The following is a 16,721-nucleotide window of genomic DNA, read 5'->3' on the forward strand; positions in this document are numbered from 1 at the left end:
TCCAAACAGCTGTAAACTGGCTAGGATTTCTGGGAATTGTAGTTCAAAATACCTGGGGGCCTACAGGTTGAGAATCACTGATCTGGAGTTATGGTTAAGAGTTAGGGCCAGCTTTACCATGAAGCAAGGTGATGCAAGCACCTCAGGCAGCAGGTCTGGGCTGTTGTGAGAGAATGTTGACATAGAAAAATAATTACATATTCAGCTGGTCTATTGTAATTAGTCTTATTAAGACATCTCCTCTATGGCCTTAGTCTTTTGCTGTACTTGTAATATTATGTGCACAGGGCTAACCCATCAGATGTTATAGTTACAGTGCCAGGCTTTGAGAACATCCTCCTAAACAACTTTGTATTTTACTTGCAAGAAAACAGTATCACCTTATTCTGAGTTTATTTGTTATTTAGGGAGAAGATGCAGAGAGCTATTTGTGGGTTTTTCTATTTTACACACTAAAATCATTATAATGATTAAAAATAGTATGCACCTTTGACCAGACACATGAACATATCTTAAAAAGCAGGCATGGCCTTTGAAAAATGGTGTGAGAGAATCCAATGCATTCCTCAGTCAAAATAGTGCAATCGATTCACAAAGAGATTATTCTATTACTTACTTAAAGTGTTGAGTCTAAAGGTAGACATAACTAGCTATGTACTCAAGATGGATCGTGGAAACCAGCGCAAAGATCAATTCATCTTCCTACAAACTGCAGTCTTTAGAACATAGTTCCTGCAGTGGGTTTCGAAAATTGTAATAGATCTAAAGCTGAAATGCAGAGAAATTGCAATTGACCAAAGAAGGTTCCGAACTGGCAGTAGTATGTACTTACAGTACTACGAAGCTTTTCCAGCAGCAGGTTTAGCTGAGTCTGTAAAAGCAAAAGCATCTGCATCAATAAGGAGAACTACAAATTATGTACACAGCAGGACACATTACAATTCACATGCATCAGTCAGTACAAGTTTTCTCAAACACACCAGCAGTTACTTAAACAGAGGTGCACAGGCAAACATGCACACAGAGTCTGAACTGCCTCAAGGATGCCAACAACTGTGCTTACTGCTCTTAGTTGAACAACTCTGGCAACAATGTGAATTAACTGCCTTAATGTGATACTGGCAGTGAAACATAAAATGGTGCAATGGTTCAAGTGCTGGGTTAGAACCAGGTTAACCTGAATTCATATTTCTACTCAGCCATGAAGCTCGGTGTCTTTGTCCTAGTCACTATTTTTAACCAAGCATTGAGAAGGTGAGATGCAATCTAACTAAGGAACTAATAAACAATGTGGGTGCCAGCAAGAAAGATGGCCACATGAAAGCTAAATCCTAGGATAAACAGAACCAGAAAGTTCATTATGTGACAAAGCTGCAGTTGGGAGAATGTCTGGGTGCAAAAAGAAGACCTGTACTAGGTGGGCTTCAGAAGCCTAAAGTTTATTTATTCTGCCAAACACTTGAGAAGAACTGAGATTTTATTTATTTATTTTTTTATGTCAAAAGCATTGCATAATAAATAAGTTTAAAAGTGATAAAATAAAGGAATCACAAACTGAGATTTTATGATTCTGCTATCAGTTTAAGACTTTGTAAATGGGAAGTTTTATTGGCCCTTTTCCTCAAAGGTTGCTTATTGCTCCCAATGTTAAATGTTAAAGTCTGTAGCTAGCATGCTTAATAGAGAAAACGTAGAGAATGTTTTGTGTGTGTGTGTGTGTGTGTGTGTGTATGAAAGGAGGGAAGTCCCCATCACCACCATGAGAGAACATTCAAGCATTTGGTTGTCTGTCTGCAAAGCCTGATTTTCTACATTCAACAGATCATTTTGTCATATAGAGTTATCTGTCTAGACTAGGCTTCAACTAGACAGACCTGAGCTTCTACACACAAATATTCCTCAATGACCATGGAACAATGGTTCAGCTAGTTTATGACCGTCTATGTGGACTCTCTGTCCCTCTCTCCATGTTTTGAAATAGGAACTGTTCCCAACCCTTCTTAAAGATGCCTGCTATTGAATCTGGGACCACTTGACATGCAAGGAATGTGTTCTCCCATGGAACTATGGCCTTCCCTTAATCTTCTGAAAAGATGTATTCATGCTACTTAATACATGGATTGATAAAAAAAATGTACAGCCCTGTAAAAGCCCTGTTGTGGAGTAGAGATATTTTCTCAATGCTACACGAAGCAGAACTGATACACTGACTGAACATTACAGCAGTTCGATAAATAATGAGTCCAGGAAGGTGATACATTTACCTGCAGCCCTTGGTTTTGCCTTTGCCTGCTTTTCCTCTCAACTTCCCTATAGCTCCCTCCAGCCATCCTGAGCTGGTAAAAGCCAACTAAAATAAAAACTGATGAATGGGGAAAGGAAGCAGAAAACAGAGAAGGCTTAACATATGAAGAAAAGAAGGCACAGAGGTCAGATTTACAGCTAAGTACAAAGGGGAAAAATAGGAAAAATATCAGATACTGCAGTTGGTTAGGAAGAAAAGAGAAACGGACTACCTAGAACTCAAGGAAAGTTTTGCTTTGAGAAAAACTATTAATACCTTTACTGAATTAACTGAACAAAACTATAATACTCTACATTCACAGATACTAATATCACTGTTGCAATGGAACATCCATAGTTCATCAACTTAGGACCTCGGTTTAGAAAAAATTCTAATTGTAAAAGAGAAAATAAAGTTTTTGAACTTAAAACATTCCCATTTGGATGAGGTAAAAATAAATACTTCAACATCTCTGATTTAAACAGATTCTATCATTCAGTTATTAACCCTTAGAGATGATTTTGTGAACAACTAGTCAGTTCCAGTGCGATATGCAAACATTCATGACTGATGACAATTGTGTCTGCCATAGCCCAAGGCAAGGCTGCATAACAAGACAGTGGTGGAAATGTGCACAAGTGGAAATGTGTGACAGAAACATCCATCCAGAAGTCCTGCCAAAAACAATTACATAACTAGTAAAAAAAAAAAGATGAAGAGAGATACTGCTCGAATTGTGCATAGGCAATAGAAGAGGCTCAAAGGATGATGACCCAGAGGATCAAAGAGGCAGTAGAAATCTCCCAAACTGATCTGAACAGGAACACAGATAAAAAGCAGAAACATCTCAGCAGGACAGTATCCTGCATGGCAGGGAGGATGCTCCTTCAACATCACAGAATGGTACAGACACTGAAGATTCACTTCCCCTTCAATACGGTCAAGTTTAGAGTATGTAAGCTACATCAACCCAATCACACAACTCTTTTCTGCTGCAATTTTGAGCCTTGAAGTTAACAACATATCTTTCACGGTAATCAGTAAAGCTGGTCTTTCAGTAAATATGTTTAAGTGTGGTAGTCTGGCAAGAGGAAGGCATGAAAGGAAACCCAACCCACTAATTTCTACTCTTAAGATCCCATATAAAAAAGGAAAAAAGCAGTCATGCAAAATTTGTATGTTCTCCATGCTCATACCTTAAATTTGTTCCCCACGCTGATGAAGCTGAGCTTTCCTGCTTTTTGCTTATGGTCCTTGTTGTTATTAGTGTTGGATTCAAACAGTTCCCGGACAAATTTATCTTTAGATTCGCATATAAGGGACTCAAGAGACATATGCAAAGCGTCATTGTTTTTTTCCACAAATTGGGTCTGGGAAAAATAAAGCATCAATTAAGGAGAAGGGAGAACTCAAATGCATCTGTTTGATCACTTGAACAAGCACTAACTTGCACATGTGAACCGACACCCAATGAAAGCTTCTTGTTGTAAGCCGCTCCGAGTCCCTTTGGGAGATGGGGCGGGATATAAATAAAGCTTCATTCATTCATTCACTCATTCTTCATGTCCAATGCAATGCTTTTCAAAAGACTCAGTTAACAAATTCACCACGGGTTTTCAAGAAAACAGTTATAGTACACAGAAACCTAATACATAAATGTATGAAACCACCTCTGATAACATACGAGGTTTGTTTTAATTCAGACATAGGTTAACCCACACCTCCATCTTAATCATTAGAACTGATTTTATTTAATTTACCCAAGGTATGTAGCACCTAAAAAATCGACTGACATATATATATATATATAAATTAATATTTGAAATGTACAGCAGAAATCTGAATGGCCCCCTCCTAATCTTCCAGGATTTCCCCAAAAAAAGAATGGGGGGGGCACCCAAAACTGGAAACAAAAATGGAATGAAAACAGAATGGATTTATGCTGTTTCACACATCCCTAATACTTGTACTGCACCTGAAAGCTATGTACTTTTAATGCTCTCTTTCATGGAACAGGAGGAAGATCGTAAGTTTGAAATTTAGTTCCCCAGTATACCACTCTTCCAGAAATAGAAAAAGAAATGCTAATAATGAACAACTTAAGAAAATAAGTATGAGGCTAGGGTTTAAATAAACTATAGCTGGCCCTCTTGCATCAATGTGTTTTGCATCCAGAAGAATAAGATGTGTACCTGCTGTGGTCTCCTGACACTTAAAAGATCTTCAAGCTGTTTCCAGCACTCACCACAATTGTTCAGCATTTTAGTTAAGAGACACTTTTTTATTACACCATTGTATATAATGAGACTTGAGCATCTATGGATTCTGGTATCCAAGCGGTCCTGGAACCAAATCCCAATGGAACCAAGTTCCTTCCTAATGGGCTTTTGAAGCTTATCCAGAAAACGGTGTCAGAACTGAAGTATATCAACTGATTTTGGTATCTGTGGCAGGCCCTTGAACCAGGGCCATAACGAGAAAAAAAATGGGGGAAGGGAGTTGAAACTTTTTTAAAGCAAATCATGAAGAATAGTTCCATAACGCAAAATAATTTAGAAGTCAGGCTCCATCGATAAACTTCAGTAGACACTCAAGACAGATAAACTTCAGTGGGCACTCATGGGGATTTGTTTAACCCATTAACATTCACGAGTAAATCAGGTTTTTTTTTTTAAAAAAAAACTGAAAATTTTCAGGGAGGGGGGGTTGAACCCCTGAACCCCCCCTCCCCCTTGGCTACAGCCCTGCTTGGAACCAAACCCCAGGAATGCCAAGTATTTCAGTATTCAGTGAACAGGAAATTCTCCTCAAAGACATGGTCCTCATGGATGAACCAGAAGGTCACCATCAAACTACAATGTAAAGAACATGATGCACAAAAATATTGTACTATTTTAATGCATTAATAATTGGAAATCTTGTATTTATTGGCTAGACCAAACCAGCCAAGATATTTCATTGAACCATTCAATTTATAAACTAGACCCAAATGATATTTGATTCTTTTTGTATGTAATTGTCTCAAAAATACTACTTGCACCCCAGAACAAAGTTAGTAGAGAAAAACCCCTTTTCAATTCATACTTTCCAGAACTCAAACAGAGATTGGAATTCAAAGACAATAAGATATTTTCTCTGTCATTGTCCTTCTTTGTCACAATCCATGCTAGTTTCCTTTTAACATGGAGGAATAAGAAAAGTCTTTAGTTTAACAAGGCAGTGATGTTTTAGTGTTGTTTTACTTGCTTTCAGCTGGAATACTTGATATCATAATATTTGAATTAATTTCCAGAGGGGGGGCCTACTGCCTTTGTTGTTAATATTTGATTGCGATTTGAGTGCTGTTTTATTATAACGTTTGAAGGTTGCTCAGGTAAAAAGCTTAAGAAAAATATGTTAAAATGAAAGCTTATAATGTTGTTCAAGAATTAGTTTTAGAAAAACATAGTCTTCTTGGACTTTCACTGTGCACCTAAGTATACTTTATCTGCTCAGCTCCAATTTACCCGCCGCTTCAATTTACTATTTAAAAATAAATACAGAATGTGTTCAAAGATAATAATTTCCCATTTACCGTTTCATAGCATACTGCTCCAGCAAAATGTCTGACAATAAAACCCTCATCATCTCGGATATTTCGGTGAACTGCCAACTTAGACTTTCTGGGTATCTGAAAGTTAGAAAAAAGCTTTAAATTCAGGCTATTTAGAGATGCAAATAAAGCAGGTAATCAAAAGGTAGCATTTCTTATGACTCTTACAGTTTAACATACAATATTTAACATGCAAATTAGCACTAGAGATTATTCTAAAATACTGTGGCATGTCCTGAGTTCCAGCCTGTCCTCAAAATATGTGCAGAAGCTGATGGGATAACATCCTCCAGATGCCCGAGAGAGGAACAGTCATACTGATCTACGAACTCCGATTTCCTGAGGTTACCATATCACTCTGCCTGATGGTCAGGCCCACTTCTGGGCATGTAATTTCACACAAAATGCATATATTAACAATAAAAATCTGATTCTTTTTAAGATGGAATCTAACCAATTTCAATACCAAAAATAAACCTACTGAAAGTCTGAAGTGGTCTTTGTGTTTCTGGTGGATCATTGATGTAAAGTGCTGATCGCTTGGCTGAGGAAGACGATTTTCTTCATCCAAGATATCAAGAATGCCTACTAATTTCCCTTCTATCAAATCTGTTTGTAAGACAAAAGTCAGGGAGTCAACAGAAAAATACAAAACTTGCACCAGTGCTAAAACACAATTTCTGAAAGAGTTCCACAAAATATTATCTGTACTACTAACTAGTACATATCAAGTTATGTACCAGAAAATGCCCCTGGTTAAACAGCATTCCCTATTGCATAGAACTAATGTATACTCAATTTTCTTAGCCATATTTTTTTTACTAAATGAATTCAAAAGTATTACAATCATAATATAACAAATACAGGAAAAGGCAAATTTAAAATGCATTTTAAATTCAATAAATATTGGAAACATTTTGTAAAATGGAAAATGATAAAAAAATTGTTTGAGAAATACACCTCTGTGAACCAGGAGAAAACTGTTAAGTTCTTGCTAATGTCATAATGTAGGGACTACTGAGATAGCCAACTGGTGGCAGATAAACGGGATTTTCTTTTCAAAACTGAACAGCTTTCGAATAGCTTTATTAGTCATTGTGCTATTGCACAATGAAATCACATGCCTTTCCCAGCACACACCACAAAACAATACACACATCCCTCCACGCCTCAGTATATTACTTTTCACTATATTCAACCTACAAAACAGGCAGCAATTAATACCTAGGTTTCCCCAGAATGTATGCTGCTCCAGTACGTTTTAGGGTTTGATTAATAGTTATGAGTTCAATCCAGACTTGTATGAAAAAAAAACCTGTGAACTAGATGCCCCCATCGTCAGAAGAAGTTATATTTTTCCTCTCTCTGGTAGCTGACTTTGCTTCTCTCAAAATCCTTCAGCCACCCCCCAGAATAGCTTTGGAGCACTAGGGTAAAGGGGGTAACCTTTGAAAACTAGACTCCTTCCTCCTTGCAAAAAACACCCAATTCGCAGATCCCATCCTATTAATTTGAGTAGTTTTACTATCCGCACTGCTCAATGTAATCTAAAAGCAATTAAAGCTAGTAAGTTATGGCAATATCTTGAACATTCAGATGAACAGATTTAAAAAATCTTTTAGGAAAAGAGGAGCCACTTTGCTTTCATATTTTCATATCAATCCCCACCAGGATCAAAGCATTCAAATTCAAGTTATGTTCTTGATATAGCAACAGATTTGCAAACCCCCCCCCAAACATGTCTCAAACTTTTGTTGAAAATCCCTTCAATTTCAAAATATCTCCACGGTACAATACTCTCCGAAGTCAAAGGAATGGTCCTAATGATGATTTCAGTTTGGTCTGTACAAATTAACAAAAGGCAATTAATTTCTGAGGTTTCCAAAACGCCTTTGACCTGTGCTTCTAAAATTTGGTTTATTAGATACAAACAAATCAGATCTGGGGGCAGGCTGAGGCAGAGATATTAAAACAAACGATGGTTTATCTCAGGACCATGAATAGTGCAGTATATTTGTGTGTCTGTTTGTGTGTAAAAATTGGGTCCCCTGATCTTTCACTACTCATGGCTTCTAGAACAGAGGTACTGCTATTCACTTCCAATGCAAATTATAACAAACAAAAATAATTGATTTTGAATATAAGCATTATGCCGCTCTTTAAGAGGCTCACCTATACAGTCTTGGTTATCTACATAGTGAACTTCATTGACACCTAAACCTTCCTTCTGGTAGAGTTCTTGCTCCTGAATGAATGAAAGAAAGAAAGACATTGCCATACAGGTAAATATTTGCTTAACTGTCTATTTTCACATTGTTTTTGATCTGGCTATTGAGAGGATTGAACTGGAACATTGCACACCAGTACTAGAATTGTCATTGTTTATGAATTGGAGTTATTGCTTCCAGTCAGGCTGATCCTCCAATATATGAATCAGTATACAGTGTTTCCTCACTACTTCGGGGTTCACTTTTCGCGGATTCGCTGTTTCATGGTTTTTCAATAAACTCAAAAAGACTATGATAAATCATAAAAAATTACAATTTACAGCCTAAGGAAGGGAGGAAGGAGAAGCCAAAGGGAGAGAAAAGGAGCCCAAGTGGCAACGGGAGGAGAAGGAGGTGATTTATCAACACACGATGTGTTGATAAAGACTTAAAATAGTGTATAACTACTAAAATAATGTATAAATATTAAAATAAATATAGCATCCCTACTTCGCAGATTTTCACTTATTGCAAATGGTCCTGGAACCTAACCCCAGCGATAAGCGAGGGAACACACTGTATTACTAGTCCCTTTCCTGCTGGGAACTAGGGAATAATGCCTGAAAAATTTGGCTATGGTGGACATTAAGCTGAAAATAGGGATCCAAATCTGTCTTCAAGAATGAAACATAGGACACAAGATTGGAAGAGGGCCAGAGAGGGATGAACCACCCTTTAAGGATGGACTAATGAAATATTTGAATAAAAGGCACCTGCACTATATGCTGTCTTGAAAAACTTCCTACCAATAATAAATTATCTTTGAAACTAAGAGCTTATCTCTTGATTACTTCTCTGGCTATGAAATAATGTAAAATAAACATAATCCAGAAATGATTTCCGAAATATTCTGTATTAAAAGTCTTATAAATTTAGCTTTATTGTATTATTATTGTTATTATTATTATTATTATTATTATTATTATTATTATTATTCATTTTATACAACCATTTTAATTGCAACAGAATCAAAAGGTTATTTTAAACTATTTTAACTTGTTATTTTAAATTTTAAATTCAGGCAAACTTGGTATCGTTGGTGTGAGTCTCTGATAAGTGGTTAAACTCTGTTTAATGATACACTTTCAATATACAGTGTTTCCTCCCTACTTCGTGGTTCACGGTTTTTCAATAAACACTAAAAGACTATTATAAATCATAAAAAATTACAATTTACAGCCTAAGGAAGGGAGGAAGGAGAAGCCAAAGAGAGAGAAAAGGAACCCAAGTGGCAACTGAAGGAAAAGGTGGTGATCTATCAAGAAAAGATTGATTGATAAAGACTTAAAATAGTGTATAACTACTAAAATAATGTACAAATATTAAAATAAATATAGTGTCCCTACTTCGCGGATTTTCACTTATTGCGGATGGTCCTGGAACCTAACCCCAACAATAAGTGAGGGAACACTGTATATAGATAGAAAGTGTCATTAAACATCCAAGCAAAGAGAGCTTCAATACCCAGCAGCCTCTATGCTTTGTTTCAAGCGTGTGTGTGTGTGTGTGTGTGTGTGTGTGTGTGTGTGTGTGTGTATGAAAGTATCATTGTCTGCTTTAATTAAGGACAACAGAGGGCAAAAAGTAAAATGCTGCACCTTCTCCCAGCTTGTGTGTTCTTCCTCATTAATATTGTGTGTCATTTTTACACACTTTGATGTTGCTTGGCCATATGTTTCCTACTTCTCCTCTATAAAAGGTTGGAGGGTATGTCATAATAACATAGCTGGATATTCAGGATAAACTTTGAACCAAGGATTTATGACTTTTGAGTTTTGACAGTAAATGTTAAAAGGACACTTCATAATTAAACAAGATACATCAAAGAGGTCAAATAAGTTTTGGTACAGGAATTAATCAACATAGAGGTAGTTTTAATGAGAGTTGTATTATATCCAGTCAGGAAGACTGGTATCACTTCCTGGGGTGTTACCAGGGGCAAACAGATTTTATATATCTTTGCTTGAAACAAAGCATAGGGGCTTCTGGGTACTGAAGCTCTCTTTGCTTGGATGTTTGATGCCTGAAGCTGTTTTTGCCAAAGGCTAGAAACCTTCTCTCCCTCATGATAGAGAGATAAACAATACTACTTTTTCAATATTTTTACCTATTGTTGTTTTCCCCCATTCTTATAGCTTTTTCTCCTAGGGGCTGAAATATAGTTACACTTCCAGTGAAAACTCTTCCCTGCCTTTTGCCTATTTTTCATTGTTGTTGATTTATGAATATTTTTGAAACTTGAATAGGTTAAACACTTTTCTTCACTTCTAAAGAACAGTCTATGCTAGAATATTGGATCGTCCATCGGCTTGGTAAACATGCTGGGAATGTTAAATGCCTTAATCTGTTAGGCTAGAGCAAATGGATATAATCTGGGTTTCTATTTATTTTACTCATGCAATATATTTAATTTATTATTGTCCTGATTACTACTTCATTTATTATTCCATCATCATGTTTTATGCTAGTCACATTGCTACTGCTCTAATTACTAAGCTTTGCGTTAATCACATAGTAGGAGCCACAGTGGAGCAATGGGTTAAACCAGTGGTTCTCAACCTGTGGGACCCCAGATGTTTTTACCTTCAACTCCCAGAAATCCTAACAGCTGGTAAACTGGCTGGGATTCTTGGTAGTTGTAGGCCAAAACACCCGGGGACCCACAGGTTGAGGACCACTGGATTAAACTCTTGTGCTGGCTGGACTGCTTACCTGAAGGTTGGGTTGCTGACCTGAAGGTTACTGGCTTGAATCCATGAGATGGGGTGAGCTCCTGTCTGTTTGCTCTAGCTTGCGAGGACATGAGAGAGGCTTCCTAGCAGAATGGTAACACATCTGGGCATCCCCTGGGCAACGTCTCTATAGACGGCCAATTCTCTCACACTAGAAGTGACTTGCAGTATGTTCTCAAGTCGTATCTGACACAATTTAAAAAATCACATAGTCACTGTCTCAGTAGATATCAGTGCTATGGAGTTGGAGTCAGAGTATAATATTATAACAATATATTGCAAATATGTTATTTTATACTTCATGTGTCTGCTCAACCCTGGTTAGTTCTTGGATGGGAGGCTACTAAAGAATACCAGGTGTTTTAGACTGCTTTTTTAGAGGAAGGAACTTGCAAAACCAGTAGTCCTTGCTTAAGAAAACCCTATGGAATTCACTAGGCTACTATAAGTTGACAGGTGACTTGAAAGTATATACACACATATATATTTCAATCTCTTATCTCATATGCTTTTCATAATTTCCACTGGATAAAAATTAGGTATCTTGAACAATCATGTTCTTGGTTGATTACAAGAAATTCTTATTAAAGTTGACCTTCTTAGAATGATTCCATCATTACAGTCTGATTAATAGCTGCATGGCTCCCTTTTGTTCATTGATGTCAAATTTGAAACTGATTATTTTTTTAAATAGGAATACTTTTTGAAAGTTCTTCTTCAACATTCTATTGGATTTGCAAGCCTTCAAATATTACATAGGCTCACAAAGTTGTTGGAAAAATAATGATGCCAGTTCTGGTATAGTATTTCTACATATAGTCATAAAAGGACTTACAAGACATTACATAAGAACAAGACCCTAGGCACATGAGATAGCTATTATTTTGGATGATCAAACTTGTATATCATTTGTATAAGATTCTTCAAATTAGCTATTTCATAGAGAAATTTTGTAAGACTGCTTTTGGCTGAGCGGGGCATTCTTTTAAATCCCATGGTGGGATCCTAGTTAAAATGTTCATGTGAGCTATGATCAATAGCCAGAATTCATGAATATACCGCATTTCACAGGATGAAATGGCCAGTTCTTTCATAGGAAAAAGAGCCAGGTCCTGGGGAAAAGCCATAATGATATGATATGACGGGGCCGTGTAGTTTATTTCTTTGTTTTTGAGAAAAGGGTCATTGGAAATTTATGGGCCCCTTCTTAACTTTCTGAGTGTCAGACTGATGTACTATCTGAGGCACCCTCTTATGGCACCTGCTCAGCAGGCCTGTAGCCGGGGGGTGGGGGTTCAACCCCCCCCCCCTGAAAATTTTCAGGTTAAAAAAAAACCTGGTTTACTCATGAATTTTAACTGGTTAACCAAATCCCTGTGCTAAGTCTATGAGATGCAAAAAATTAAGAGTTCCTCCAGGCACTATCTCAAGCAGATATTGACAGGTCTGTAGCCGGGGGGAGGGGTTTAGAGGTTCAACTTTTTTTCTGGCTACGGCCCTGCTGATCATTAGATCACATTAAGACCAAATGAACAACACGCAATCAACAAAATTTGTTACGAATACAATAAGTTGTAGGGAAATTATAGACTAAATGAGTTGATTCCCCGTTACTACATTTTAAGTTAGATACCTCTTTTAGAATCCTCTCATTAAAGAACTGCTGCAGCTTCTCATTACAGTAGTTAATGCAGAATTGTTCAAAGCTATTGTGCTCAAAATATTCTGTAAAACAAAGAGATGAAAAGCTTTAGAGTAGAAGTCAGCTTGCAGACTATATTTATAATCCTAATTTAGATCATCATGAGAAAACTTAGATTTAAATCATCAATTTACATAAGGTTTCACTAGGTTCATGTTCTCATACTTTGGTACAATAGTACAAATATGACCACCAAAAGATATTAATTCACAACCCGGTAAAGCAGTAAACCCCATCTAAAAGTGTAGAGGTTGTACAATTTTTAAATGTAAGTTTTTTATTAATTTAGGAAATAGTTTTACATAATACACTGATTAACTGTGTCAAGCTGCATTAATATATTACAATGCTAAGAAGTAAGATACAGACATAACAACACTAGGCCGAAATCCAATTTCAGTTCCAGCTACAACAGATATATGGAATCAATGGTAGTTACAATGGGTTTATTGTAACTTATGTTCAACAGGCCTATTCTTAGTTGAACAAGTATCTGCATTCAAATAATAGATACAGTAGAGTCTTACTTATCCAACATAAACGTGCCAGCAGAACATTGGATAAGCGAAAATGTTAGATAATAAGGAGGGATTAAGGAAAAGTCTATTAAACATCAAATTACATTATGATTTTACAAATTAAGCACAAAAACATCATTTTTTACAACAAATTGACAGAAAAAGTTCAATACATGGTAATGTTATGTAGTAATTACTGTATTTATGAATTTAGCACCCAAACATCGCAATGTATTGAAAACACTGATTACAAAAACATGACTACTAAAGGGCCGGCTGCGTTGGATAATACAGAACATTGGATAGCCAAAGGTTGGATAAGCGACACTCTACTGTAATGAAATCAGTCTTAAATATTACTGTTACGTTTATATTACTGATACGTTTATCATTGCTATTGCAAATCCAACATTGCTAGCTTATAGCTCTGCTAAAAATATACACAATATAGCTTTCATTCATCCATGGGTATGTGTGACCTCTATGGGTTATTGAATTTGTCCCAGTGAGTGAGGAAAGTCCTAAGGAAAGGATTGTACACACCAATTGAGTTCAGAAAGAGAGGCTGAGCTATAGAGGAGATAAACTAATTGCTAGGGGTAAGAAGCCTTTTAAAACACTGAATGACTTCAAGATTTACATCCAAATGTTGAAATACAGCTGAGAAGAAGCAGAAGGTACTTCAATTGGATGCTTGAAGTTTTTGTGACAGTGCATATGTGTCAAATTTAATATATAATTTTGCTGTACTGATGCTAAAATATACTGGGACTCAAGAACTGTAATTGTGTTTGCAATATTTCATTATAGTTGGCCCCATAGAACCAAGAAAGAGGTACACAACTGTAGAGAGAAAGCCATGTTAAACTATGCGCACAAAATCCAAAGGTTATACCACTCTTCTTGCTTTTTGAACAATCATTTTAACTTCCATTTATTAAAGAAAAATATCAATAAGAAATGAATTGTTCACTGCCTTAAAAGAAAGACCTTTTACCACTCCCACCGTCATTTGTATCAGAGTCAGAAATATATATTTCCCTGCTTCTTCATGTTTCCTTTCTGCTATAGGTAACACAAATGTCTATGAGTATGAAAGAACAATTAATTCATTTTATGACACCATAGGCTGAGCTGCTTGCTTGTGATGAAATTTAGCTTTAACTTATTAAATGAAAATCAAGAGAGGGATTGATCATTTTTAATCATACTATTTTAAAAAGCATCGGTGTTTGAAAACATCAAATTCTCGTGTTAGGATAAAAATTAATAATTTTTAACTACAATAAAAAGGATCCAAGATGGTGCAATGCATTAAACCCATCTGCTGGCTGGACTGCTGACCTTAAGGTTGGGTTGCTGACCTGAAGGGTGCAGGTTCGAATCTGCGAGATGGGGGTGAGCTCCTGTCTGACAGCTCTAGCTTGCAGGGACATAAGAGAGGCCTCTCAGCTAACACATCCTGGCATCCACTGGGCAACATCTCTGTAGACGGCCAATTCTTTCACACCAGAAGCAACTTGCAGTATGTTCTCAAGTCATTTCTGATATGATAAAAAAAACTAGTTAAAGATCACAATGTCTAGCAGTTTATGATACAATTGTAAAGCCAATCGTAAAGGTAAGGAAATATGGGTTTAGTTAGAACTTGGCTGGGGAACCTCTTCCACACCACAGAATTGCATGACTAAAGAAAGACTAAAAGAAAAAAGTAACAAATTAAAAAAATTACTAAAATACAAAGCACTTACCAAATCCTGCAATATCCAGGACGCCAATAAAGAAGGATGATGTCTCAAAAGGAAAACACTGGTTTACCCTGTTTACCACATGATCAAAGAGATGGCTGTAGACTGTTTTTGCTAAAGCATCACGGGCATTGTTTGCCTGTTCTACTTTCAAAGGTACCCTGTGGAGAAAGAACATTCAGAGGTCCTCTATGACTACTTCATTGATTTATTCTATAGAGTCATGCTGCAGTCCTAGAGATTCCCAGAAAGATGTTTTCTCAGATTAAAAATCAGTGGATTTATAATGCACTTTATTCTATTTTCACAGGTATCCTGCATCCTAAACCACAACATTGTGGAGAGTAGACTGTATAGAAAATAATGCAAGATGAAACAGGCCAATTACAAATTCTTAAAATTAGTGACCCTGTACATACATGTTCAGCATGATATTGCAAAAAAATCCCAAAACAAATGTATAGAAGGTGCCAAAGATACGACAGAAGGGATGTTGAATTTACCCTAAAGGATTACAACGGACAAACAAGATAAGGATTGAGGGGACAGAAAAAGGTAACGGTGTTGCTTATAATTAGCTATTTCTAATTTTGATGAAAATTGTCAAGAGAGGTTTCTCTTTTGTGAAAAATATGTTATCAATGGCAGCTCAACCTCAGTTTTACTACAATGATACATGCTGAGAATGGCACACTGAAATTACTACACCCAGAAAGCAATTTAGTCATGACAACAATTATAACTGCATTGTTATCAAAAAATTATCATGCTTACTAACAAAATGTGCAATATTTAAAAATTGTAGCTATTATAATATTTATTGTCATCATGTGCTGTCATGTTATTTCCAACTTACAGTGACACTAAGGTGAACTTATCATAAGCTTTTCTGGAGGTAAGAGTATGAGACTTCCCCAGGGTCATCCAATGGGTTTTCATAGCCACTTTTCTCTGTCAATTCCTACCATGTGGATCTACAGGGGTTTATTTTGAAATGAATCATGGTAGAAAAGCAGGAACAACTGAATGGTGTACAATGAATCTAAACTATTTCAGACAACTTAAGCCCTTCCAGTTGAAAAACACAATCCCATTTGAACTGGTATGCTGACACTGTCCGAGAAAAGGATTAATCATTGAAGTCATGCCCTACATGTGTTGTTCTCTAAGTCAGTCCAGACAGGAAATACAGAGAGACTACAAGCCAGCTGCCCAATGCTACATCAACCTGAGAGATAAGATACTAGTTCCTCTCCCCTGTAAGAATATTTATCCTGGATTAAATGTCAATTAAATACAAGCTTTAATAACATAGCAATATTATGTGATTACTTGGAAATCTCTGCTATAGCTAATGATACATCAAGGAAGTATAGATTCTGTTTATTAAGAATAACTGCAACTATGTTACATTATACCATAATTAGCCTTAATGTACGACCGCTTGATTTATCTTAAGGTAATAGGTACTGACAGGACTATTATAAATAGAGAGAAGGTTCCTTTACATTCCCCTTCTGATACGTTTAAGAGCTCAGCAAGCAGTAATCCTCACTGTTCATGTCAACTGCCAATCTTTTACATAAGACATTGTACACACCGTAATTTCAGGTTTAAAAAAAGTAATTAAAATTGAAAACTAAAGTCAATGAAGAATAGGTCTATTCATACCTGTATTTAAGAAACAAGTGTAGAAAACTATGCAATAAAAGATACTATGCAGGACAACAATTTCAGAATGTGAATCTACCTACAGTTCAATACCCATGGTTTCACACGCTCCAAAAAATATCCCCACCCCTTGCAGTGTTTGTTGGGCCTCTCTAGGTCCTCCAGTGTAATTGTATGATATGCTTCCATCCCAATTATAGTCAAAAA

At 36.4% G+C, this 16,721-nt stretch overlaps 1 protein-coding gene across 7 annotated transcripts in view; it reads right to left on the reverse strand.

The window, feature by feature from the left end:
- myo6 (myosin VI) overlaps positions 1–16,721 on the reverse strand; it is a 159,187-nt gene that overhangs the window by 49,984 nt on the left and 92,482 nt on the right. For 6 of the 7 annotated variants that reach the window (XM_008122048.3, XM_008122043.3, XM_062981542.1 and 3 more), the window contains exons 13-19: positions 14,847–15,004; positions 12,509–12,600; positions 8,049–8,121; positions 6,358–6,485; positions 5,859–5,954; positions 3,481–3,654; positions 833–871 (exon numbers count right to left, since the gene is read on the reverse strand). In XM_008122048.3, coding sequence (XP_008120255.1) covers positions 833–871; positions 3,481–3,654; positions 5,859–5,954; positions 6,358–6,485; positions 8,049–8,121; positions 12,509–12,600; positions 14,847–15,004 — 760 coding nt within the window. Of the gene's footprint in view, positions 1–832; positions 872–2,264; positions 2,363–3,480; positions 3,655–5,858; positions 5,955–6,357; positions 6,486–8,048; positions 8,122–12,508; positions 12,601–14,846; positions 15,005–16,721 lie in introns of all 7 variants that reach the window. The other variant, XR_010006448.1, reaches the window with a different exon arrangement.

Source organism: Anolis carolinensis, chromosome 1 (genome assembly GCF_035594765.1).
Source record: "Anolis carolinensis isolate JA03-04 chromosome 1, rAnoCar3.1.pri, whole genome shotgun sequence".
Taxonomy (NCBI): Eukaryota; Metazoa; Chordata; class Lepidosauria; order Squamata; family Dactyloidae; genus Anolis; species Anolis carolinensis.